Source organism: Raphanus sativus, chromosome 7 (genome assembly GCF_000801105.2).
Source record: "Raphanus sativus cultivar WK10039 chromosome 7, ASM80110v3, whole genome shotgun sequence".
Classification (NCBI taxonomy): Eukaryota; Viridiplantae; Streptophyta; class Magnoliopsida; order Brassicales; family Brassicaceae; genus Raphanus; species Raphanus sativus.
Genome location: NC_079517.1, coordinates 20,040,741 through 20,068,477, shown reverse-complemented (window position 1 = coordinate 20,068,477; position 27,737 = coordinate 20,040,741). Strand labels below are relative to the sequence as shown.

Below are 27,737 nucleotides of genomic sequence, written 5' to 3'. Positions count from 1 at the left end.
AAGAGAGGAGTAAAATACTTAGCATTTGTTCATAACTTTGGTCAACACCTCTGTCTTGGCTCACGATAATAATACAACGACGACTAGCGATGATGAAGAGATGGACTCTGGCATTCGCGATACAACTTTCTGGTGGACTGTGATAAATCTAGCATTGAGCAGTGGTGGTCTACCAGAGATGGTGGTGACGACAATCGATAACTCAAAGAAGGAGAGATAGAATCTTGATGCACAAGAAAGAGTGAGATCGTGATCTCAGTTCCTCGGGTCTCTATAACGGTGGCTTGCGATGATTCCAGTGACAAGGACATGGCTCTTTGGTGATTCGTGGAGCATGGAGCATGGAGGTGTGGATTGGCGGTGGTGCAGATACACGTCGGCTCTGGTTTCATCTTCTCTTCTCGTTTTGGTGACATTCCACAACAACGAAGATCTCAACAATGGTGGCTTCCGGTGATGGGTAATAACTCAACGTGATGAGACGAAGTCGCTGTGATGGCAAAGAAGATGCATTAGATTAGGACATCATGAGAAAGAAGCAATGGCCACTTTCTCTTGACGGCACACGAGCTAGGTACAAATTTGAAGGAGATCTTATTATTAATAGGATTCCTTAATAATAATACTGCATACACGGTTTAAATGAACCATAAAAAAATTGACTGGTTGGTTTGGTGAATTAAAAAATATTCAAACCAATTGAATTTGCTTTAGATAACATGGTCATTACAATATTGTTACAGGGTTTGATGATTTATGAGTTGGTTATTTGATATATTAGTTCTGACTTTGTTTGTTTGGTTTATTTAAACCGGATTAGTAGTTTCACGTTATATGTTTTGCTTAAATTAATCAAACAATCAAAATATTATCTTATTTTTTGTCCTCTCTCCATTCATATCACATCATGGTTTCATTCATCATCATCACTACTAAAATTTTTATTCCTGAGATTATTCTTCTTCCTCATTGATCTTCTTATGGATTTTGATTCAATGATCTTTGAATCCTACTGGGTTTCTAGGCTGAATTTATCTTTTCTGTTACATGATTATTTAGATAAATAGATTAGATTTCAGATACCTCCAAAATTCTAGATATTTAATCCGTTCACACCCTTAGGCCAACTACATTAAAGGTTTGTGAAACAAACTCTCACACATCACAACAAACAATTATATTATAATAATAGATTCCCCATTAACTCGACTCACAAAAGTCTTTCCGCATGAACTCGCCTCTTCACTGTTTCGTAGACTCCACGCAATGTGGGCCCACGATTGGCCTGATTATTTATTTATTTATTTTTTTTTTTTGAGAAAAAAGAAATCAAACAGAAAAAATAATAATAAAAAAATATTTTGTGAACCCCTCCCATGGGGTTCACTGATGCAGATACCCTTAGATATCATCAAATCATAATACCGAAGGTTGACTGGATGGGTCAGTCTTGTTGTGAATCGAGAAAGCATGAGAATCTAAGTGACCAAGCTCAAAAAGATTTAAAAGTCCCAAAAGCCCAAAACGCGACGCAGCTTTATTCAAAAACATAAAATAACACGATGATTCCTCGCACGCACGTGGCACCTGAAAAAATCAAAAAAACCTCGGCGCGTGACGAACACTCGCTAATGAAAATACTAACATGACAGCCTCTCTTCCCTCACCACCAATATAACTCAGCCACGTATTACAATTTCACAGTCGTCTCCCCCCACCTTTTTTCCCCCTTTCCATAAACCCTCTCTTTAGGGTTTCATCTTCAAGCTCTCACTCACACCATCGATTTTACTCTCACTGTTCACTATCCAAACTACTAAATTCGAATTCAGCTCTAAGCTCCTCGATCCTTCTTCAAGCTCTGCTATGCGTTGATGTAGCAAAAAAAAAAAATGGTTCGTCTCTCATCGTGCTTCTTCGTCGTGGTTCTGGTTCTACTTTCGATTCGAGAAACTTTTTCAGAGTTAGGTTCTGGTCCGCACATAACCGATGTCAATATACTATTGCCTCCGAGGATGAAGAACCCAGTAGAGTATCGCCTCCAAGGAAGTGGTGGCTGCTTCAAATGGTAGTTAGTTAGCACGAGCTTAGTTTTTGAGTAGTTCGTTCACTTTGGTTAGGGATGGTGTTGATTTTTTTTTTTTGGTTTGCAGGTCATGGGACCATCATGATATTCTCTCGGTCACGCCTGAGTTTAATTCGAGCAGTCATTGCTCCACCAGCGCGCGTCTGAGATCTATTTCACCTTACAGTGGGAGGAAGGAGACCGCAGTTTACGCCACTGATACACAGACGGGGATGGTGATTCGCTGCAAGGTGTTTATTGACAACTTCTCACGCATTCAGATTTTTCATAACTCTATCAAGCTTGATCTTGATGGACTTTCCATGCTTCGAGTCCGCGCTTTTGATAATCAAGGTAATTGCTTTCTATTGATAGACTGCTTGTGTTGTTGTTTTTTTTGAATTTTCTGAAAAATAATTCTATGCAGAAAACGAGTTCTCCTCACTGGTGGGTCTACAGTTCATGTGGAAGCTGATGCCTGAGAGTGGTGGAACAACGCATCATCTTGCTCATGTGCCTTTGAAGGAATCTCCATTGACTGATTGTGGGGGACTGTGTGGCTACTTGGATATCCAGAAAAAGCTTGAAGATAGTGTATGTATATCTATCTATAGTGTCTTTGTATTTACTACTGAATGTTGATGAGTGATCTAATCTAATACAGCATGGTGATTGCAGGGGGTATTTGCAGATTTGTTTGTGGTCAAGGGAACCAAAATCGGACATGAGAAGGTTTCAGTTCATCTGTTGGAGGCACCGCTTACCCACATAGCCGATGAAATTGTACTAACGGTAGCAGAGGCCATGTCACTTGAACCTCGTTCACCAGTCTATGTCCTGATGGGAGCTTCTTTTGGTTACACTTTAAAGGTCATGCGCGGGAATGTTCCTCAAGGTTTGTCTGCATCTTTAGGATTAATTTTAACTTTTTATTAACCACTGTTTGAGTTATTCGATCATCTTATGTTTAAAATCTCAGGTTGTTTGATACACATGTCATGTATCATACCTTAATCTTGCTTGCTCATAGTAAACTATCAGAGGATTATTTGCTTTAGGATGTTTCAGAGGTGTTTGTTCATAGTCTAGATATATTACTTGTCATTGTTGCTCGAGTGGCACGCTATGTCTGGTTCTTATCAATTTACTTTTTTATTCTATTTGCAGCCGTGCATCTACCATCATCACATCATAGATGGTCTGCGTTGAACTCCTCGGTTGTTCAAGTGGATTCTTTGATAGGTCTGACTAAAGCATTAAGCTTGGGGGTAACAACTGTTGTGGTTGAAGATACACGGGTTGCTGGCCACATTCAAGGATCATCTATTAATGTTGTCACTCCAGATGCTTTTATCTTGTATATATCACCTTGGTCGACGTCAGTGGATCCTACTACAGAATTGAAATCTTTTCCGTCATCTATGCATTGGTATGTGGTCTCTGGTCGTCAATATCTAATTCAGATGAAGATTTTTTCTGGAAGACCTGATGCACATGAAATCTATATAACTGAGGTATTTCCCTTTTTCTTTTACCTTCTTTGCATTGGAAGGAGAAAACATTGCCTGCTCAATGTTTTCTTGCCTTTACATTTTCTTAACTATATAATCTGGTGCGTAGTCTCTCAATCTCTAGGTTGTCATTTTTCAATTTACTTGTGTGAGTAATCCCAGTGTCTCTGGTGATTTCCTTTGTTCTTTTACTGATTCTGATGCGGTATGAGTCTGTTTATGTTGAACATGTGGCTATACAGTATTCAAATCTTAAAAAAAAAGTTTTGAAAAGCCTGATAACTTGACGTTTGTGGCCGTTTTGTCACTGTTCATCTATTTGCTTTAGTTTCTCTTTCCTTTGCCCCGTCATGTCCGCATGATCTATTGTAGATAATATGCTTCTTGATTTTTGGTATGTTCAACATAATAAGTTCCTTTGTCTCGTTCGCAGACGGATGATATCAAACTGTACGGACAAGAGACAGATTACTGGAAAATCGTCTCGGTGCCAGATGATCTGTCCTCTGAATATGGTTGGCGAAATTCTAAAATTTTGAAAGCAATCTCACCAGGATTAGGAGAGGTGACAGCTACATTGACTTACTTCAATGGGCATCAGAATTCAAAAGAGGCGAGAGAACTATATTTCCTCTCTTTAAATACCTTTTTTTCTCTTTCCATTACCTCAACAACTTATACTCTTGACAGGTTCTGAAGGTTGTCCAAGACATTATGGTTTGTGAAAAAGTGCAGTTCACATTGAACAGTGAAGATGACACACCTAAGATTCTACTCCCTTGGACCCCTGCTGTATATCAAGAGATGGAGCTACTTGTGACGGGAGGTCAGTTCCCAAGCTATGGTTATCGTGACTGGTTCTTTTCCAGTTTGAAAACTCATGCTGACTTGATGGTCTCTTCAATTTAGGTTGTGCGAAAGCATCGAGTGACTACAAGTGGTTTACTTCAGATATGAGCATTTTGTCTGTGTCAGCTTATGGAATTATCCAGGCAAAGAGGCCTGGAATAGCCACTGTAAAGGTGGTGTCGACTTTCGATTCACAAAATTTCGATGAGGTACATTGACTGATTCACAAATAGAGAAAATATATTTATTTTAAATTCCAAGAAAGATGGATCCAAATGGTCAAACCTTTTTTTGCGACTTATCATGCTATATGGTTCTACACTTCTACTCTTTATTATTATGATTCAACTGATTTTATTATCTTCATAGGTTATTGTTGAAGTTTCCATTCCATCCTCTATGGTTATGTTGCAATACTTTCCAGTAGAGACAGTGGTTGGATCACACCTGCAAGCAGCTGTCACAATGAAGGCTTTAAATGGTTATGACCGGAACTTGTCTTTTGTTATCATCTCTTTTTTTTTTTTTTGCTTTGGTTTCTTTTATATTTTGTTAACTTGGAGATATCATATATCAGGTGCCTCGTTCTCTAGATGTGATGCTTTCAATTCATTGATAAAGTGGAAGACAGGGAGTGACTCTTTTGTTATAGTTAATGCAACATCCGAGATGATGATGTTGGAAGAATTAAGAAGCACGGGATCCAGTCCTCCTTGTTCTCGGGCTTATTTATATACTTCATCTCCTGGCCGCACAGTGCTACAGGCTACTCTGGCGAAAGAGTTCCACTATTTTGATAAGTCATTAAGTGAATCAATTGATTTAAAAGCAACTTCAAGTATCGGGGCCTATCAGCCACTTACTATCAGACAAGATAGTGATGGGAATCATCATGGTGGGTATTGGTTTGATAAGACACAAGAAGAAACTGATGTTGGGGTCAGTAACATCTATCTTGTACCTGGGACATATGTTGATGTGACGCTTCTGGGGGGACCTGAAAGGTGGGATGACAATGTTGAGTTCACCGAGACTGTGACTAAAGTGAATGAAGATAAGGAAGATCTTACAAATGGAGATAACATCTATCACAACTTTGACGGCCATGTTAACATGTTTAGAGTTTCGTGCCAGACACTTGGCTCTTATGTAAGTTTCAAGCGTCCTATGCAATTATTTTTGTTCTTACTTTTGTAGCTACTGTGAAAGATGACGTTCTTCTCCAATTGTATTCATCCAGAAATTGGTCTTCCAGCGTGGAAATCTGGTGGGGGTGGACCATCCTTTACCTGCAGTGGCAGAAGCTTTCTTATTTGTTCAATGCAGCTTACCATCCTCTGTTGTGCTCATTGTTGATGAACCTGGTATGTTCAATATCTCCCACAGTTTTGGATCTTTCAGAATTTCTCATTTTAAAGTTAACAAATTTGATGCTATACATGTTATTTTGTAGTTAACAAGCTTGATGTGATTAGAGCTGCTAGTCTAGCTGACCGGGCACCAGGACGACTTCGTGTAACTCCTGTGACTGTAGCAAATGGGCAAATAATTCGAGTGGCTGCTGTTGGTATTAGCGACTCGGGAGAAGCTTTTTCAAACTCCTCAACTCTTTCACTCAGGTGGGAACTGAGTAGTTGCGACAATTTGGCATCTTGGGACGATGATTATAATTTAAAAATGACAAAGACTAGCTGGGAGAGATTTCTAGCTCTTCATAATGAATCTGGATTGGTAAATACATAAACCCATTCCTTCGTCATTATTTCATTCTTCAGATCTCAAATCATTTTGCTTTAAAGTAATTTTTTTTTGACAGTGCACTGTCCGGGCTACAGTTTCTGGTATTGATCATTCTGGAAAACCCCAATACTCATCTCTACTTCCAGAAGTGTCCAAAAGTACTCTTACAGATGCTGTACGATTACAGGTATTCAATTTCTAAGACTTACTACAATAGTTTTGTTCATTGCTTAAAAAGCTCAATTAGTTTTCGTTTTAGATATCTGGTAATCCTGGTTACATTTTTAATTGTTTACCATTTCTCTCATTTCAGTTGGTTTCGACACTAAGAGTGACGCCAGAGTTCAATCTGGTTTTCCTCAATCCTAATGCCAAGGTAACTCCCATCCTTTAACAAGTGTGTCCTTTTAAATCATGAATGAATTGCACTGAGTATTTGCATTTTCCAATATTTTTATGTCTCTGGTTCTACTTGGTTTGAAAGCACTAGAACTAGATTTGTAATGTTTCAGAAGTTTTTTTTGTTGTAGGTTAATTTGTCAATGACTGGAGGAAGCTGTTTGTGGGAAGCAGTTGTGAATGATCCTCATGTAGCAGAAGTGGTTAAACCCCCATCTGGCCTGCAATGCTCGCAAATGACCCTGTCTCCAAAAGGGTTAGGGACTACACTTGTGACAGTATATGATATTGGGGTCTCTCCTCCACTTTCAGCTCTTGCGGTGGTAAGTTGTTACTCTGAACATATCACCATAAACTTGTGGAAATTCATTAATTTTCTTATTCACGTTGAACATGACCATGCGTTTCATGAATCACGAGTCGCTCATTCTATTTTTTATCACAGATTAAAGTTGCAGACATAGACTGGATAAAAATTGCATCTGGGGACGAGATAAGTATAATGGTATTTCCCTTTCTTGAGTTTATTATAAATTCTTTTTTGGTAACGAATTGCTTTCTGTTATCTTTGATATGATATTCTCATCCTTACTTTAAATGTGGCAGGAAGGAAGTACACACTCCTTTGATCTATTGACTGGCATTAACGATGGGATAACCTTTGATTCTTCCCAGGTTTAAGACGAAACTTTTATAGATATTGTTATTTGTACGTTCTTATTGTTGCTATGTTAGGGAAATATTCTATAAGCATTGACTATCTAGCTTCACCAATCTAACACACCTGAATTTTGGATATATATATATAAAGAGGATCAACAGAACAAAGAATCTTCTGTACTACAGTGTATCCTTATTACTTATTCTCTATTAGCTGTTCATACAAGTGGCTGATTTGCTGAGATGTCGATAAGTGCAGTACCCGCTAATGGATATTATGGTGCATATTGAGGATGATCTCGCGGAGCATGTTTCTGTTGATGATAATCCACTTTCTGTTGGTGAACACGTGGCAACTTCTTCATTCAAAGTAGCTGCTAGACGCCTGGGAATCACAACACTATATGTAGGTTTATTCTCGACCCTTTCATTACTGTCATAATTACGTTCTGGAACTAGATACATCTGAAGCAATGCTTTTTTTTTAATAGGTTAGCGCAAGACGACAATCAGGAGATAAAGTGGTGAGCCAAACCATTAAAGTGGAAGTTTATGCCCCACCAAGACTTCATCCACAAGGAATATTTCTTGTTCCTGGTGCTTCTTACATGGTATGATGGAAATGTTATATATTTCTTGGGTAACGGTAATCTTAGTGATGTTTCTCTCTTCATGTTTTGTATTGATCACCTTTTTTGAGTTATATAGTTCACTGTTGAAGGAGGCCCAACCATGAATGTTTCTCTTTACTACACAACTGTGGATAAACAAGTTGCAAAGATCGAGAAATCAGGACGACTCTATGCAACATCACCTGGGAACACGGTGCGGACAAAATTCTTGGACTATGCATTTCTCAGTATTTAATCAAACAAAGTAGAACAGGGTTTGGCTATTAAATTATTCAACTCTACCCAAAAGATACGGCATCTTGATCTGGACTCTCTTGTGACCAGACAATCTATGCAACAATATATGGGAGTGAAGGTACTGTAGTTTGTGAAGCAGTTGGAAATGCCGAAGTTGGACTTCCTGCTACTGCAACGCTGATATCTCAAAGTGATACTGTGGCTGTTGGCCGTGAAATGCCTATATTTCCATCATTTTCTCAGGTGAGAATCATAAGCCAGAAAAAAACTCTTCTGAAGTCTATTCTATACTGATTTTTGGTTACATTATCAGGGAGATCTTTTGTCTTTCTATGAACTCTGCAGAGCATACCGATGGACTATCGAAGATGAGAAGGTTCAGTTCTTTGTTTCTTCTTATTGTGGATATTATTATCTATTTTCCGATTCCCATGTGGCCATGTTTGTGATAGAAATTTATGTTTTTTTCCATGTTAGGTGTTAAGTTTCCATGTACCGTCTATTGTCGCGGAAGAGAATGCCGGCTTTTTCAATGTTGTCCAAGGAAGGTAATCTGCATGAGCTCTCTAGCACATATCCAATTATGGTAGATAAATATTTTCAGGTCGGGTTAGCCCCATTTGTTAGTACTCCTATAAGTTACTTTTCACTACACTAGAAAACTTTAATAGGGTATCATCATGCTCCGCATCGTTTAGCTTTAAAAAAGCTAGCCTCAGTAGGTGCATTTAGTTTGCACGTTCAATGTCTCTCGGCTTTTAAAAGTAGACTCAGCTAGTGCAATTAGCTTGCACGCTCAAAATTTCTAGAACAAGATTATCTACTCAACCTGAAAAAGGGATGACAGTTTGTTCTTAATAACTTGACCTTTGTATTCGTATATTCTGTTCATCTGAGTTCTATGCAGATCAGTTAGATTTGGTAGGCACATAAGCTAGACTAGTCATCAAATTTCTAATGAGTAGTTTTATCTTCTCCATTTCAGATCAGCTGGAAAAACCAGAGTCACCATTGCGTTCTCATGTGATTTCGTGTCTCCTGGCTTGTACTCCGAATCTAGAACATACGAAGCATCAATAGTTTTATCTGTTGTGCCTGATCTCCCTCTTTCTCTCGGGGTTCCTATGACCTGGGTTCTTCCGCCTTTGTATACGTCATCTAGTCTATTGCCATCATCGCCTGAGACACCGAAGCACAAGGATGGTCAAAGTCACAGGGGCAATGTAGTCTATTCCCTATTGAAAGACTGTAGTTCTCGGGCTGACGTCGAACGAGATACCATATCAATTGACGGCGGAAGCATCAAAACTACAGAAATCAACAATGTTGCATGTATTCAAGCCAAAGACCGCACAAGTGGAAGGATCGAGATTGCTGCTTGTGTGAGGGTTGCAGAGGTATTCTGAACGCGGAAGCTTGTAGCCACTCAAATCACTATTCTTTTAGTTTATTGCATTATTTATCTTCTATTTTGTCTACTTTGTTGGTAACATAGAATTCTATCAGGTTGCTCAAATAAGAATGAAGAGTGAAGTGATCCCTTTCCACCACGTGGATCTTGCTGTCGGTGGTGAACTTGAACTTCCAATTAATTACTATGACACTTTAGGTGACGCTCTGTTTACATTTATGCGCATACTTCATTTTCTTGATGTATTTTTTTCTTGTAAATATCTTTTGTTGTTCTGTTTGAAAAGGAATCGGTTTTCTCGAAGCACATGGTGTTACTACATACAACGTTGAAACCAATCATCGTGATGTTGTGTCTATTAAGACTGTCAATGACCAAACAAGTGTCTACATCAAGGTACGTGTTCATCCTTATAATCAACTTTTGCTGATAAATATGTTTATCTTTCGTCTATTCTGATGGTTACTAAATGTCCGCTTTTCTGCTCAACTGCTCCTCTCTAATCTCCTTCTCTTTATAATGAAGGGAATTAAACATGGTAAAGCTTTAATTCGGGTCTCCATTGGCGGTAATCCCAGGAAAGCAGACTACGTTCTGGTATGGGCCACTATCATGAATATGGTTTTTGGGTATGCATACATCTGTTATGATATTAAACGTGTTGTGCTTTTCTCAGGTTTCAGTTGGGGCGCATATCCATCCTCAAAAACCCGTCATTCACACTGGAAATATGCTGAATTTCAGCGTTACAGGTAAAATGTCAAATCAAATCTGCATGACAAATACAATAATATAATGCCGGTCCTACTAAACAGACACTTGCAATGTGATTTAGGGGCTGATCGTCAAGTCTCTGGTCAATGGGTTTCATCAAACAGGAGTATCCTATCCGTCAATGCAGTATCCGGCCAAGCTAAAGCAATCGGCCAAGGGTCAGCTCACGGTAATTACGGTTTATATTTTCATGCTTTTTCTGTAAGTAGTTGGATTTTTAGAGGACACTATTACTATGAGATGTTATTTATCTTGGTGCTGATCTTTAGTTGCATCTCCGCAGTTATATTTGAGGGTCATGATCTGAAGCTGCAAACAAAAGTCACAGTGCTACTTGGAAACACCATATATGTTGACTCTCCTAGAGAAACACTAACAAATGTTCACGTCCCTGCAGAAGGATATAGCTTTCCAGTAAAATTCAGGTTAGTAAGCTTTTAATGTTGCATTTTGTAAAAACATATATCAACAACGTGTTCATCAATGATAATATAAACTGCAACAGGGAGAATACGTTTGTGAGCGAGAACATGAACACATTTAACTGCCAAGTAGACCCTCCATTTATAGGGTATGATGCGTATTTTCTTTCAGTGAATATTACATGCGTGTTTATATAAATCCATGATCTGGTTTTTGACTCTTATATATTTGTTGCATTCAAGATATGCAAAGCCATGGGTGGATCTTGACACTGGAGACACTCGTTGTCTTTTCTTCCCATACTCACCGGAGCATCTGGTTCACTCAATGTCTAGATCAAAAGACACGAAACCGCATGTGTCCTTCTCCATTAATGCTTCAGTCAAAGAAGGTCGACATGTGTCGGGATCTGCGTCTGCACTTCTTATTGGAGGGTTTTCTGTAGCATGGCCAAACAAGGTTATTTAAGTTCTTAAATAATCGTTCATCAAAGCTTTCATTTCAGCATATATATGCTTTATGCGAGTTTGACTTGGTAATATGCAGTTGAATATGAACCCGGATTCAAACAAGACCACAATTTCAGTACAAGGGAACACCGGTAAGATCCTTAAACAATTGTTAGTTCATTTTATTTGCCTATACAAGAAATACAAAGGATACTTAAACTACTTACTGCAGATGTTCAAATTAACTGGCAAAACAAAGCAAGGTTGTCGATCAACTTGATCAAGAGAGAAGATTATGGTATCGCAGGGCGTGCACTATACGAGGTGATTTTTCGCGTGAAACCCCTAATCATAATCTCGGTACTCTAATCTATACAATCAAACATTATCAACAGTTTAGAAAGCTATCAATATGCATCAACGTTTTTCAGGTGAATGTGCTAAAAAGATCAGAGCAGTTCACAGATATAATACTCATCACTCTTCCTGCTACTGGTGAGCTTATGGCTCTGTTTCATACTGGAGAAACGATTTTTTTTTTTCTGTCGCTTACCATATTGATGCGATTATATAAACTTCTTTTGCAGGCCAAAGGATAGAAATCGATTTCTCCTATGTCACGGGTGAATCCTTAGTAGCGCCGTCTGTGAGAAAAGATGGATACCCTTTTGTGTTTAAGATACTGTGGGGTGTTTTAGTGGTGATTGTATCGGTGATCATCTTGATGAAAGTGATTGATAATAGACCAATTGGTCCGGCTGGAGCTACTAGAGTTGCAACAAACGGTGTAGCAGCAACAACAGGAGCACCTGGAACACCAGAAAGAAGAAGTGGTGCAGTGATATACCATGAGGAATCTCCAAGAACACCATCACCATTTATGGAGTATGTAAAGAGGACTGTGGATGAGACTCCTTACTACAGAAGAGAAGGAAGGAGGAGGTTTAATCCTCAAAACACTATGTAGAATTTGTTTGTTATGAGTAGTAAACTCTGTTTTTGTTTGTAAACCACCAAACCTTGAGAAATGTTTATATCATTTGTGCATTGTTATTTCTTGCTTACTCTTCAGTTGAACTGGATTCGTATTTTCTAAACTAGTTATTTGGATTTTTGTTTGATAAGTTTTTTACCTTTTAGATGATTGTGGATTTTTTCTGAGCAACTAGATGATTTTGGATAAACTTTTTAAAAAGTTGTGATTTTATCAGCTTGCTTGAATTCATGAAAAAAGTTTGATTGAGGTTCACATAAGTCGGTATGTTTACAGAAGCCTTTGAATTTTAATATTACATCTGCATTAATAAAGTGCATTTTTTTTCTGTAAACTAATAAAGTGCATTTTATACAATTCTAATATGCGTTCTCGAAATATACCTCGTATGGTTTTATAAGCATGAGTGACCAATTTTTGACCTGTCTTTAATTGTATAATTTTTTATCTAAAAGTTGCCCAACTTGGTATATTCGTAACTTTTTGATTAGTGTTACGACACATGCCAACTTTGTATATTCCTATTTGAAACTCAAAGCTTTTTATAACGTTATGTGAGAGAATCGAGTTATTTTGCTTATTGTGCAGCGTTTCTTATTATTTTTTTTTTTTGTAACTGGCGTTTTTTATAACTAGATCAAGCTAAATTTGCACAAAAAAGAACTCTATATTGCTCCTTTTATTAAACTAAAATAATAATACCATTGACGTAAATATATATCAGAAGAAACACGATATAGAACAATATAGGAGTATTTTCTAAAAAAGACCGGAAGCTTGAATTTATGTACAAAATTTATACCTGAAACTCAATCCAGAAGTGACCTAAAAAAGTAGTAAACTACAATTATCTCCCTGCAACTTAACAAAAAGTTGTAAACACTTATACTAGAAAACTTCTCTGAGAAGTATACTCATATATCCTATAAGAAACTTCTCGAGAAATAAACATCACATATTAATTAAATAGAGTGGAAAAGTCAATCTTTCTCTGACTCGCTTCCCTATGCATTCTCGTTGGACCGTTCCCGGCCTTCCTTCCGGTCTGAAACCTGCGTCTCCTGCCTTCGGTGATGAACCTCCAGACCCCCACCCTCCTGACTCTCCAGATCCAAACTCTCCCTTCGCTCTAAACCAATTCCCATCTTTTTTGGACACCTCCCCTACTATCTCCCGCTCTAGATCTACGTCCAAACCCAACTACTCTGCCCCCAAACAAATTGCTGAAGCTACCTTAGTTCATGCTGTGGCTCCCTCATGCGGGGCCTCTGGATTTACTGGCTCTAGTGTCGATACAACTGTTCCCGCTTTGGGTTCAAAAGAAACTGTGGCTTCAGAAGCTACGCTCCCTACTATTTCTGCTACCAGTAACGGTGCAGAAAGCTCACTCATTTCAGTTGCAGAGTGTCCTGCAACTGGGAAAGCTCTGGACTCCCAAAACCCTCCCTTCCCTTCCCCTATTGCTAGCCTTCCTGACCAAGCTTGTACTAACCAAAACCCTATCCATAACCCTCCACAACACTCAATCCATAAACCTACCCCTCAGTCCAAGAAAGGTTCTTTCTCACTTACCTCATCAAAAACCCTTGACCAAGACCCTCAAGCCAATTTCTCTTTAGCTCCCCCAGTCTCTCTGCCTTCTCAAACTGCTGCGCCTCAAGTGGCCCCTGTCTTCAATCCCTCCCCGACTCTTGCTGAACAAATAAGGGAGCGTGAAGATAAGACGCTCTCTAGACTTGCTCATGTTTCTATCTCTGCTACTGGGAGACCCCGAGTGCTGATACCAGACTCAGTGTTCCAGAAAGGTGCAGAGATGCACAAAGACTTCATAATCTGTTACTTTAACGGCAAGCCTCCCCCTTTCCACCAGATCCAAAGTGTTTTCAATCACATGTGGGGAAAGGGTAAACATTTAGAGATACACAATAACCCTCTTAAAAGATCGACTATGGTGCGCATTCAAAGTGAGTACCTGAGGCAAAAAATCTTGGATAAGTGCATCTGGTATGTGGGTGAATCTATGTTCCATACAGCGCAATGGTCCTCTGCTCATTCCTCCTCCACTCCTCCTCTGAAAGCGATAAAGATATGGGCTCATTTAACTGGTGTGCCTCTGGATCTGAGGCATAAGCAAGGCCTTAGTTTGGTGGCTGGATTAATAGGAGATCCAAAGAAAACAGATGAATTTACGCTTAACATGGTGAGCCTCACCTTCTCTCATGTGAAAGTTGAAGTTGACCTCACACGGCCACTCCCAAGGGTTGTTGAGTTTGAAAGGGAGAGTGGTGAAGTTGTGGAAGTGCAAGCGGACTATCCGTGGACTCCATCCACCTGCTCACACTGTCATGAGCTGGGTCATATAATCAAAAACTGCCTCACTTACTCGCCACCAACTGATCCGAAAGACGCTCCTGCAGCACAAGGAAAACAGCCGATCAATAATACTCCTAAAAAATCAGTAAGACCTCAGGGACAGAATTCTAAAAGTGGCCAAAAGAGTATTTATGTTCCTATAGGTTCTCAGTCTACTTCTTCCTCTACCTTGCCTCAGAAAAAAACCCGCCCTCCTCCCAATAAAAAAGCCCTCCCTGAACCCCGTTTGGATCTTGCTCCACCCCCTTTATTAAACTCTTTCTCCTCTCCGGTCCGAGGAGTGAGACCTTCTCTTAAGCGAGCAAGATCATCTCCTTCCCTCTCCCCTCCAGCCCCCACAAAAGACCCTGACCCTCCAAATGAAACCTCTAAATTAACCCTTCCTTCAATCTCTAACTCTTCTTGTTTTACTTTGGGCCCTTTTCCTCCAGCTACTCTACCAAATTTTACCCTCTCTTCTAACCCTTTTCAACCTTTAGACGCTACTATGTTTGACAACTCAGGGACTCCTATTATGGGAGAACCAATTTTACCCTCTCAATGAGTGTCAAACTATTTTTTTGGAATGTCTGTGGTCTAAATGACCCGGTCAAACATCGGACTTTGTGTAGTTGGCTCAATAGCCATAAACCTCTATTCGGAGCTCTACTTGAAACACATATAAAAGAACTTTCTCTAGCCCCAATAATGTCTACCCTATGCCAAGGTTGGAATTATACCTCCAATCACAGCTGTGATGAAGATGGTCGGATTATCTTGATCTGGAGGGATCCCTTGAAGCTGCGTGTCATTGGTCAATCTGCACAAGCCATCACTTGTGAGCTGCTAATCCCAGGACAGCCTTCTTTCATCTATACTGCCATCTATGCTTCAAACTTGAGTGATGAGAGGAATGATCTCTGGGTGGAGCTCATGCAGTTACATGCCTCGCTTAGCCTTGAAGACTCCCCTTGGATGATTGGTGGGGATTTCAATCAAGTCCTCTTTGGCTCTGAGCATGTCACTGCATCTGAGAACATTAACTATGCCCAAATGTACCAGTTCGTGACTGCCTCCATCAGATGGGAGTCTGTGATCTCCGATATACAGGCACGCACCTAACCTGGACAAATAAGCAAGATGATTACCCGGTTGCAAAGAAGCTTGACAGGCAGCTTATAAACTCGCCTCTTACCTCTGTGTTTCCCCACGCCATGTCCTCCTTCCTCCCTCCACTATTCTCAGACCATTGCCCTTGCCTAACTGATTTAGCCGTTCCTCTTCCTCAAGCTGGTACCCACCCATTCCGTTTCTTCAATTACCTTACTAAGCACCCTAACTTCACCGAGGTGGTTTCAGATGCGTGGTTTCAGGCTGGAAGTGAGGCTATAACGCTAACGACTCTTTGCTGGAAGCTAAAGAATATCAAAAACTCTTTAAAAACACTAAATAGAGAGAATTATTCAAATCTTCAAGAAAGAGTGAGTGAGGCTAACCGTTTGCTTCAGATTGCGCAGGTACTTGCATTGGAATCCCCATCATATGAGACGTTTGCAGAGGAGAAAGCCTTACATGAGAGATGGACATTCCTGCGGCTGTTGGAAGAGAGTTACTTCAGGCAAAAGTCAAGAATCAACTGGCTGAGGGAAGGGGACCTGAACACGACTTACTTCTTTCGGGTCTGCCAGGCTAGAGCTTGCTACAATGCTATCCGCTCTTTCTTGTTAGCATCAGGGGACACTATTACTGACCCATTGGAGATGAGTCTTCATGCAGTTGCTCATTTTCAATGGTGCTTGGGCCTTCTCACTGCATTACTCCTACCTTGCACTTGCCTGCGCTATGGTTCCATGCTCTCTGTCACTTTCGTTGTTCTCTGCAGCAACAAACTCAGATGTTAGCGTTACCTACGAGGGAGGAAATCACGAAAATGTTCTTTAAGCTAAACCCCAATAAGGCTCCTGGGCCTGATGGTCTAACGTCAGGATTCTATAAGGCTTCATGGTCGATCTTAGGGGATGAAGTTACCAACTCTATTCTTCATTTCTTTTCCTCCTCTTTCCTTCCTGCTACTACTAACGCCACAATCCTAGCTCTGGCCCCTAAATTTACAGGTGCTTCTCGGATTGTTGACTATAGACCTATCGCATGTCTCAACACTATTTACAAAGTGATATCTAGACTGCTGGTAGCTCGCCTAAAGCCTATCCTATCTGATCTAATCCAACCGAGCCAAACTGCATTTGTCAAGGACCGGTTGCTAATGGAGAACACTGTTCTGGCCAGTGAATTAGTGAATGGGTATCACAAGGATAAAGGAAAGAAAAAGATTACCTTGAAAGTGGACATTGCCAAAGCATTTGACACCCTCTCGTGGGATTTCCTCTTCTCCTGCTTGGAAGCTCTTGAACTGCCTCCGCTCTTCGTCGGTTGGCTAAAGGCTTGCATCTGCACAACAAACTTTACAATCGGTTACAATGGGATGGTCAGTGGTTATTTTAAAGGGAGGAGAGGGCTGAGGCAGGGTGATCCTCTTTCGCCTTACCTTTTTGTGATTGCCATGAACTGCCTCTCTCTGATGCTCAACAAGATGGCTGCGACTGGAAGCATGAAGTACCATCACAACTGTCAAAAAATCAAGCTGACTCATCTCTCCTTTGCTGACGACCTGCTTATCTTCATAGAAGGATCTATTGACTCCGTTCAAGCTGTGCTGCAGACCCTGCATGAGTTTGAACTTCGATCAGGTCTAGCGGTGAGTTACCAAAAAACTAGTTTCTTTGCCTCGGGTCTCTCAGAAGCGGAAATAGCAACTATACAGGCTTCTACGGGAATGCATCATGGATCACTACCTATGAAGTATCTTGGGGTCCCTCTCTGTACTAAGAAGCTATCCTTAGAGAACTGTGAGCCTTTACTGCAGCAAGTTAAAGCGCGTTTCTCCTCCTGGTCGGTCAAAGCTCTATCGTTTGCGGGGCGCTTGCTCTTGATAAAGACAGTCATCTTGGGAATCAATACGTTCTGGTGCTCCTCGTTCATCTTACCGAAAGCCTGCATCAACAAGATCAACTCTCTGTGTGGGTTATTTCTTTGGACTGGTACAATTGATGGTCACCACTTTGCAAGAGTGGCTTGGGACTCTGTTACGCGCACAAAGGAACAAGGGGGATTGGGCATAAAGGACTTACTTGTCTGGAACACGGCTTGCTCACTGAAGTTGATCTGGCTCATGTTCTTTCGTCCGGATTCGGTTTGGGTGACCTATTTCAAAGAAGTTATTTTAAAAGGTAGCCTTAGCAACTTTTGGAAGATAAAGCCAAGCTCTACTCATTCTTGGTTGGTAAAGAAGCTCATAAAAACTAAGAGATCTCTGTTACCCTCTTGTTAAGCGCTTGGTGAGAAATAGGCTCTCTACTAGCTTCTGGTTTGACAATTGGTTGCCTTTTGGTTGCCTAAACTCCTACCTCCAAGGTAGCACATCGAGACTAGGGATACCAGCAACTGCTACATTAGCTTCTCTACATCATCATGGTAACTGGTCACTGCCTCCTGCAAGAACAGAACAGCAATTGGCGCTTCAGATACATTTAATGACTATCTCTCTAACGCAACACCATGACTCATATACTTGGGAAGTTAATGGTCGAGCAATGGAGAGATTTTCAACTGGTTCTGTCTACACTTACCTCAAGGGAGAAGTTGCGAATCAGCCTTGGACGAAGATTGTGTGGAACTCTTATGGGATCCCGCGCCACAATTTTCTCACCTGGTTGTTAATGCTTAATAGATGTCCTACAAAGGACAGACTGGTGGGTTGGGGGCTTCAGGTTGATCCGGTCTCTGTGTTGTGCAATTCGGGTCCTGAAGCTCGTGATCACCTCTTCTTTGAATGCTCCTTCAGCTTCCAAGACTGGGAAAGGATGGCGACTCGATGTGGGTTCCAGCCGACGGGCTCTTGGGAAGATACTATCACTCGGTTGCAGCAACTACGTGGAGACAAGACTAAGCGCCGACTAACACTTCTGGTATGGCAGGCTGTGCTTTACTCTATTTGGAGGGAGAGGAACCTGTGCATCCATCAGCAAGTGATCCGATCGGTGGATGCCATTCTGCTCTTCCTTGACAGATTGATTCGCAACCAGATTCAGAGCTTCAGGGAATCCAGGCCTCGCCAGGCTTCTCTCTTGATGCAGCGGTGGTTCTCTTCTCAATAACTTGATCGTCTCTCCAACTCTCTTCCTTCGTAACCATCGACAAATCTCTAAGGGCCTCCCTTTGGTTTAGGGCTTTGGGTTTTTTGATTAGTTCTTAATATGTGTTTCTTTAACTAAATGGGCTGATACCCAAACACTAAAGCTTAGTGCTTGTATCTTTTTCTTTTCTTCTGTATTTTAATATGAAAGCCATTTGCAAAAGAAAAAAAAAACTTCTCGAGAAATATACTCATATATCCTATTTCATGTGTGATTTTTTTTTAACTTGGACTATAATTTAATTTTTTTTTTTAACTTGGACTAAATTTTTTTTTATTAAATGTATTTTATTAAAAATAATAATATATAAAATCTTTGAACTGTAATCATAATATCTTTTATTTTAAATATAAATATATATATATTAAAAAAAGAATCTCACAGATCTGTTTAAAAGTTCTTACAAGATCTTAATTTTTAAAAATATATGTAATACTTTTACTAATTTCGTAATAATATTATTATACATTAGTTTATTTTATAAAATAAAAATATAAATAATTTCCTCTTTTTATTTATTATATAACTAGGTGATTCTCCCGTGCTCATGCACGAGTATAAATATTTATAAAGTAAATATATGGTAATAATTTATTAATAATTTAATTTTAATTTTAATTATTTTTAATTTTTATAAACAATATTATATTCTTTTAGTTATACATGTGATTTTGGATATATAATATAAGATTATTTTGATTATCACTTTAGTATATTAGATAACATCAAATTTTTTGAATTCAACCATGATTTTTTTTTTCTAAATAAATTATAGTTTTGAATAATTTGTGATTTTCATTTAGATTGGTTTTCGCTTAGATATATAAATATATATTAGTAATAGTATTATATATATATTGTTTTCAAAATAAAATAGAAAAATAAATTCAATTGTTGATCAATTCATAATACATAAATAAATATAAAAATAATATTTTGAAATCTCATCCATATATGTTTTTCAAAATAAATAAATGATAGAATTTAATTAATATTTTATTTTAGTTTATTGGTATGGTTTGAAAGATCCCCTAATTTATATGTATAAATATAAAAATTACTGTAAAATAATATATTTTTGTTTTACCTTTTGTTTTTTTATATAATAAAATTTATTAGTCTATATACTAATTTTGTGAACAAGGTGACATATATTAGATTTTATTGAATTATAATTATTTTTATTTTTATTAAACCAAATCAGATTGATTTTATTTATCGCATCAGTTTCAGTTTTTCATCTTAAATGTGTAAATATATTTTTATAATATTTATAATAATTTGTTATTTGTTGATTTTTTAACATAAACCTAATGATAATTTATTTTATAAAGTTAAATTATACGATGACTCAAAACATATTTATAAATGAAAAAAAAATATTAACCAACTCTTACAATTTAATTCTTTTGTAAAATTTATATATATGCATGAGAATGTAGAGTATTATCATTATATTAATTTATATAATTTGAAATCAAACACTTTAGTTCATTTTTTATTTCATTCTAAGCACAATATATCTTAAGTTATACATAATCTTCTTCAAATATATTTATATATCTATGATAATAACCAACGTAAATGCAAATACAAAAAATAATTATAATTTTAGTATATTTAAAATAAGAAATATTATAGTTAAATTCAGAGAAATATATGCAATGCAATATACTCAAGTGATAACCAAAATGATTGTAAAAACAACAAAAACGACTAAATATAAATTATGCATACAAATTATAAATTAACTATAAAATTAAACTAGATTAGGACCCGCCCTAAAGGGCGGAAATTGATTTGTCAAATTTCAATTAATAATATATGGTATATATAATATGTGTATATAATATTGTATATATTTTGTGTAACATTTATATAATATATACATATTAGACATATATATATAATATTTTATTAAATATATATAGAATTTAATAGTGTTATAATTTATGCTGTACTTGTTATTAGTTTGTATTTAATCTTCTTTCATTTTTAGTATAATAATTTGCCTTGTCACATCTTTTACCTTTTAACTTATACACATAGTTATGCCATTTTTCAAAAAAAAAACTTATACATATAGTCTCGTAAAATGTAATATATAAAAAAACATATTTAAAAAGTCTACTGACCATATGCCACCATTATTTGGTTTTTTGAAAAAAAAATCATATTCTTGCATAACTGTGTATGTTGTGATATGATGTAGGTGAAGAGTAAATATATGGAAGTAAAGTTAGTGATACGAACATGAGCCTATGTTGGTCTATGCCACAATTATTTGGTTTTTTGAAGATCAATGAGCATAAGCATACACGGTCTTTGTATGCTTACGTTGTAAATGAGTCGGATATTTTTTCTCTTATGTCTAGAATGATATATAACTCGTTGTTTTAAGAGTTGTTCAGTTTTATATGATCTAATTATATTAAGAAATTAACCAAAAATATTATAAAAGTGTTACTGGTTAGGTTTAACTAATCTATGTTGGTTAAGATTTGGTTTAATTTAAGTTGGTAGGTTGCATTGTATAGGAGGCATGATATATTCTAGCAACAATTATGAAAGAGTCCAAAATTTAAATGAGAACTTCAAATAGTAGATAATCCCTAAATTAATAGATTAGATAGTAAATAACAATTATTTATTATAGTATATTTACTTTATAAATATGATTTTTAAAAAAAAGGAAACTAATTAAAAAAGTAATTAAATGTAATATTTTAATTCATTAAGGGTATCAATGTAATCAACCATCATGAGATTTAACGTGAACGCAACACATAGAAAACTGACTTCTCAAATAATATTATAGAGATCATAATCAATCATATTAAGAGAAAATATTATATTGAACTAATAAAAATTATATTAATTTATATATTTTCTTTTCATATGTACTTATGTTCAAAATATAATATGTTGGTAACACAGGTTAACATTAACAAGCCATATAATACATGTATAAAGATTAACATGTATTTCATTAAAGCTAATAACATAAAATCTTTGTAACTACTTTAATCGTTATATTTTTCATTTTAAAATAAATAAATACAAATATATATTAAAAATTCTTAAGAATCTGTTGAGAAATATTTTAACAATATCTTAATTTTCAAAAATGTAATGTAAATAGTTTAACTAATTTTGTAATTAGCAATGCATTATTATTATGCATTAATATATATTTAGTTATCGTTTATAAAATGGAAATAAAATTACATCTTATTTTTCTATTTATATAATAATAATTGGTGTTAAATAAAATTATTTTATTGAATTAAATATGATAAATTTATATTAAATTGATAAATTTATATTAAATTGATAAATTTATAAATTTTATGTTCATAAGTAGAAAATATTTATTCTAAAATATAATATGATGACATAACGACTTAACATTCGAAAACTAAATAATACATGTATCAATTGATATATCTTATATTTTTTATAATACAATTTTATATTATCTAAAATGGATAAAATAAAATAATGCTAAAGGGAAATTCGGCTTTGAAGGTCGGCGGTTCAGAATTGAGCATAAATTTCATACAAATAATTTTAAAATATGTTGTTTCATGCATATATTAATTTATTCCATAAAACAAAGTAAAAGATGAAAAAAACGCTCTCTCTCCTAGGGCGACGACGACGATGATGGCGATCTAATGACGAAGACTCGGGATTCCGATGGTTACTTGACAGATCCGTTTTGGATCGTGTTTTATCTATGCTACTGATGGGACTCTATGGGGATTAAGGAGGAGCTGGGTTGCGAGTTTATCCCGGTCAACCTGGTATCGATTGTGAATGGATTAGGGAGCTCTGATTTGGGGTTTGGTGGAGGATGGGATTGGGATGGTTTACGAAAGAGGATTAGGGCCCAATTACGAGGGGATTCAAAGAATCTCGTCTCTATGTGGAGGATCTGGAAATCGGGATGGGATTGGAATATTTGCTATGGCAAAATCCCGGGGAATCAAATGAATATCGATAGGTTTCACTTATGGAGTAAAAGGTATGATTTTTCTTTCCATATAAGGTGTTCTGATATCTCTCTGTTGATATGGGTGTTCCCACGATTGATAATTTTGAAGGATCACTGGTTGATTTTCTCGTTTGAGATATGGCCATTTTTGCCAAGATTATATCTCCTCTTTGAAGCTGCTTTAATGGCCCTAATTGATTTGGCGAATCATATTTGGAAGGGGCTTTACTTGTTTATGGGAATAGGTTCTACAGATTATCTCTTCTGGTTTCGGATTAACAAAAATAACGCGATTGTGTATCTTAGGATTGATCTTGAATGCGACATTCTGATTCTGGTCTTAGGAGTATTTATAAGTCTTTGGAAAAAGTCTGCTGTACTATCACACAGTTCTTTAGCTTTTACGTTTATTCATTTTTGGTCTCAAATACTTTTGCTTACCTTTGGTTTCTTTGGTGTTGGTCAATTGACTATGTCTCAATCACAGTGGATAACGAAGTCCGGTGGAAAGATGGTGGAAGTAACCAAGCCGAGGATTAAGATTTCGGTCCCTCGATTCGACAACACAGAGATCATTGCTCAATATGCCAAGACACTGATAGGGCGGTGCATGAACCCCCCAAGCAAGACATGAGGAACCTGCTATACATGCTGCCAAGGTTTTGGCAAATTGAGGGACATGTGGTTGGCACCGATTTGGGCCTGGGAAGATTCAGATTTGATTTTGAAAGAGAAGAAGACATTGTTGAAGTGCTGAAGATGGAGCCGTTTCATTTTGATAATTGGATGCTCTCCATGGTTTGGTGGAAGCCAGTTCTTGAACCAAACTACCCCTCTCGGATCACGTTTTGGGTTCGAGTATTGGATGTTCCAATGCAGTTCTAGGCGGCTTCAACCTTTCGTGGTGTGGGGGAGGCGCTTGGGCTAGTCCATGGTGATGTTGATTTGATGGAAGGTAGAGTGCATGTAGAATTGGATAGCTACAAACCACTAGTATTTTCAATGGATGTGAACTTTGATGAAGGTGTAGAGCTTGCGGTGAATCTGCGATATGATAGACTGGTGGGTTTTTGTAGGCTGTGTGCTCGCTTGACACATGATCAATCACGGTGCCCAACTAAGGTGCAGGAGGTGCAAGAGGTTAAGGAGGAGAGACCGCTCTCTGATCATGGGCCGAAACCACTAAGTTACAAAGCGGCAGTTGGAAATGGTGAAGGTAATGTGGGAGGTGCCGATACACGAACCAGAGGTGTCAAGGAGGACATCAAGGGGAAGGGCATTGCTAGAGAGGGACAAGGACCATATAGAAATGAGGGGCGCACAAGGGGAAAATTTGGAGGTGGCTATGGAGAAGGACCTCCTCGTAGACAGTATGGTTATGGAGCACCCAGGGAGGACCAGAGGCGTTTTGCTATCAACACAAGAGGCGTGCAACAGTTAAGAGATGGGGCAGGGGATGCGCTTCCTCATCCTCAGAAGCTCATGATGGATGCTTTTAAAGGTGCTCACCAACCACCAAGGAAGAGCCAAGAGACGAGGAAGCAAGAGGGGAGCTCAGGTACCCGAAAAGCTCTTCTTTTTGAGGACTCTGTGGCAATGGTGGGATTGGAAGAAGGAGAAACATCACAAGACAGGAAGGAGGTGGAAGAGAGACAAGTGGATGTAGACAAGGAGTTGAAAGAAGTGACAGGGGAAGCAAAGGATGTTGTGGATGATGCTAAGCAACAAATCTCCCCATTGGATGAGGCGAATTTAGTGGTGGAAGGAGTGCTATTGTCGGATTCTGAGCTTCTGGATGAAGAGTGGGAAGAGGGTGAAGTTCCAGACTTTATGGAGGACATGGAAATGGGGCCTCTGGTTGCAGAGGGGGTGGGGAACGAGGATACTGAGGTTGCTTCAATCCCTACTGGTGATGAAGAGGGAGCTGGACCAAAGGCGACAAAGAAGAAAGGAGCCAAGGGTGGGACTGGTGGAGGTGCTGCGGGGACACGCCTAGTGCACAAGTTGCTATCTCCAAGGAAGACAAAGATTGCTAAAGCACCGGTGAAGAATGGAGAGGGGAAGAAGGCTGGAAACAAGCCTTAAGGTAACTAGCTTTAGGGAATCTATATCCTAGAGTGGTGCCTTATTTTAATTATCATTTGAATAATGTTTGGATTGATATATAAAATCCAGTTGCTTGAATTTGGTTTTTGTCCTTTGTTTGACCCGAAATGTAGGGTTGTTGCTCTCCTTTTTTCTATTAGTAAGATGCAATGCTTGTGGTTTCATGAGTTATGGAATGGTGATTTAAATTTTTGCCTGCAAAGATGGGAAACTAGTACTGCTGGTGTACGTATCTATGGGGATGGGTATAGGTTTACAAAGGCTGTCGGCTCTATGGTATTGAATCATGGCTCTTTTGTTGGTTATTGTTGCTCTAGTTGGTCGACAATAACTGGGTTTGCAGATAAGACTAGGTGGAAATGGAAGCAAAGGCAAATGACAGGTCTCTTTTGGGACAATTATTGTCTTTAGATTGGTTACTATGGTGTGAGTGTTTATAACTCGTTTGAGTTAGTACGTGACAAGTCATATGAACGTTCATGTGATGCTGGAGGAAAATTTATGGAGGCTACTTGTGAATCCAAATTTTGCGTAAGTGGAAAGTGGGGCTTAAATGGGACAACTCGAATTTATAAAAAAGAGGTTTCATTCGTGGGATCAAGATAATATAAAAGGGAGACACTTTAGGGATGATACGATGCATCTGGATAAATGGAGTAATAAAAATTTGTTGCTAACAGAGATGGAAGTTTTAATAAGGATTCTATTGTCCCGAACAGTAGGTATTGTGAACCGGCTTCGGATTTCTATTGTCAATTATAATTTGGAAAATGAAAATTTTAAGCTGGAATTGTCAAGGACTTGGAAGCCATTGGACGATTAGTTATCTCCGGGAAATTTGGACAAAACATAGGCCGACGTTTCTGTTCTTATCTGAAACGAAACAACAGTTTGATTTTGTTCAATCCTTTCAATTTCATTTTGGTTATACCCACCTCCATACTGTTGACCCGAGAGGCAGAAGTGGAGGTCTGGCTTTATACTATGATTCCTCTTTAAAAGTGGATATAATATCATCGAGCAATAGGATTATTGATATCGTTACTGAATATAAAGGCAAGCGGATTTTATATCATTTGTGTACGGAGAACCAAATCAAAGCCTTCGGGATCAGGTTTGGGAGAGGCTCACGAGGATGGGTATTATTAGGGATGAACCGTGGTTCATTATTGGAGATTTAAACGAAATAAATGGAAACCATGAAAAAGATGGAGGGCCTTTACGTCATGCCGATACATTTGTGTCTTTTAACAATATGATAGAAAATTGTGGATTAATGGAGTTTCCGAGTTTAGGTAATACTCTTTCATGGAAGGGAAGAAGAGGAGGACATACAGTCAGATGTCGTCTTGATCGGGCTTTGGGGAATAATGAATGGCATAACCTTTTCCCATGCTCTTTTGTGGAGTACCTTGGCATGGTTGGGTCGGATCATAGACCAATTGTGGCCACTATTGATGACAAGGTCATGAAATTTTGGAAGCAATTCCGATTTGATAAGAGATGGGTTGGAGGCGAAGGTCTTATGGATTCTATAGAAAGAGGGTGGACGATGCGGAGAGGTGGCCAGAGAGGGAGTATTGTGGATAAGATCTCTAACTGTCGCCATGAGATTTCGGTCTGGCGAAAGGATAATCCCCCTTATGGGAAAGAAAAAATATCATCATTACAAAAAGCTCTTGAGGAAGTTCAAACTGATATGACAAAGTCGTATGAGGAAGTCCTCGAGGTTATGCGTAAGTTGAAAGAGGCTTATCGAGATGAAGAGCTGTATTGGGAACAAAAAAGTAGAAATAATTGGCATATGTTTGGCGATCGAAATACTGAATTTTATCATGCTTTAACAAAACAAAGGCGCATTCAAAATAGAATAAGTGGTTTATACAATGAGGCAGGGGTGTGGACAAATTCGGAAGCAGAGATTGAACAGGTGGCAGTTAAATATTTTGTGGATTTATTTCAATCGACTTCACCGTCAGATTTTGATGGTTTTCTGGAGGAGATACCCACCACAGTAACTCCGGACCAGAACAGAAGGTTAATGGCTCCGGCATCGGAGGAGGAGGTAAGAACTGCGGTTTTTATGATGCATCCGGAGAAAGCACCGGGACCGGATGGGATGACGGCTCTTTTTTACCAACAATCATGGTCGGTAATTAAGCAGGATGTTGTTGAAATGGTTAATAATTTCCTGCAATCAGGAATTTTTGATGATAGAATAAATTTGACAAATATTTGTCTTATCCCTAAGACGGTTCGCCCGAACCGAATGACGGAGTTACGGCCTATTAGTCTGTGTAATGTGGCTTACAAAATCATTTCCAAAGTTTTATGTCAGAGGTTAAAACGCCTACTCCCGGCGCTAATCTCGGAAACACAATCTGCCTTTGTTTCAGGGAGACTTATTTCAGATAATATTCTTATTGCTCAGGAGATGTTCCATGGGTTACGAACTAATAATGCTTGCAAGGAGAAGTTTATGGCTATTAAGACGGATATGAGCAAAGCTTATGATAGGGTAGAGTGGGCATTCATGGAGCGTCTATTGTTAAAAATGGGTTTTTCCACTACATGGGTTTCCAGGATTTTAAAATGCATTTCCTCGGTACAGTATAAAGTTTTGCTTAATGGCCAGCCCAAAGGATGCATTGTTCCAAATCGGGGGCTGCGGCAGGGGGATCCCATGTCACCTTATCTATTTATTATGTGTACGGAAGCTTTAATTGCAAATATTAAAAAAGAAGAACGGAATAAAAAATTAACGGGGCTAAAAGTTTCGCGAGGAAGTCCTGCGATCTCCCATCTCCTTTTCGCGGATGATAGTTTATTTTTCTGTAAAGCAAATTCAATGGAATGTGAAGTTATCCTTAAACTACTTAAGGATT

The 27,737-nt window shown here is 38.2% G+C and overlaps 2 protein-coding genes across 2 annotated transcripts; both read left to right on the top strand.

Moving 5' to 3' along the window:
* Positions 1-1,721: 1,721 nt before the first annotated feature.
* Positions 1,722-12,206, top strand: LOC108817408 (nuclear pore complex protein GP210). The gene is made up of 36 exons (XM_018590081.2): positions 1,722-2,068; positions 2,154-2,419; positions 2,493-2,659; positions 2,744-2,960; positions 3,233-3,579; positions 4,010-4,189; positions 4,267-4,402; positions 4,486-4,634; positions 4,795-4,906; positions 5,003-5,574; positions 5,666-5,789; positions 5,879-6,156; positions 6,242-6,352; positions 6,479-6,541; positions 6,696-6,887; positions 7,010-7,069; positions 7,171-7,239; positions 7,484-7,630; positions 7,716-7,835; positions 7,933-8,049; positions 8,181-8,336; positions 8,407-8,469; positions 8,571-8,641; positions 9,079-9,490; positions 9,600-9,702; positions 9,791-9,900; positions 10,030-10,101; positions 10,181-10,256; positions 10,340-10,447; positions 10,562-10,703; positions 10,784-10,849; positions 10,944-11,160; positions 11,248-11,302; positions 11,383-11,474; positions 11,582-11,645; positions 11,738-12,206. Exons 1-36 carry the CDS (start codon positions 1,893-1,895, stop codon positions 12,115-12,117), a joined length of 5,790 nt encoding a protein of 1,929 aa, XP_018445583.1. The 5' UTR covers positions 1,722-1,892; the 3' UTR covers positions 12,118-12,206.
* An 11,542-nt stretch (positions 12,207-23,748) lies between these two features.
* Positions 23,749-24,831, top strand: LOC108815685 (uncharacterized). The gene has a single exon (XM_018588210.1). The coding sequence runs from the start codon at positions 23,749-23,751 to the stop codon at positions 24,829-24,831; it is 1,083 nt and encodes a 360-aa protein (XP_018443712.1).
* The last annotated feature ends 2,906 nt before the right edge of the window (positions 24,832-27,737 follow it).

Coding starts and splice junctions, on each gene's coding strand:
- LOC108815685 (XM_018588210.1), top strand. CDS start 23,749: ATGGATGTGAACTTTGATGAAGGTGTAGAGCTTGCGGTGAATCTGCGA.
- LOC108817408 (XM_018590081.2), top strand. CDS start 1,893: ATGGTTCGTCTCTCATCGTGCTTCTTCGTCGTGGTTCTGGTTCTACTT. Junction 3,580..4,009: donor ATGAAATCTATATAACTGAG/GTATTTCCCTTT, acceptor TCTCGTTCGCAG/ACGGATGATATCAAACTGTA. Junction 7,836..7,932: donor TTCCTGGTGCTTCTTACATG/GTATGATGGAAA, acceptor TGAGTTATATAG/TTCACTGTTGAAGGAGGCCC.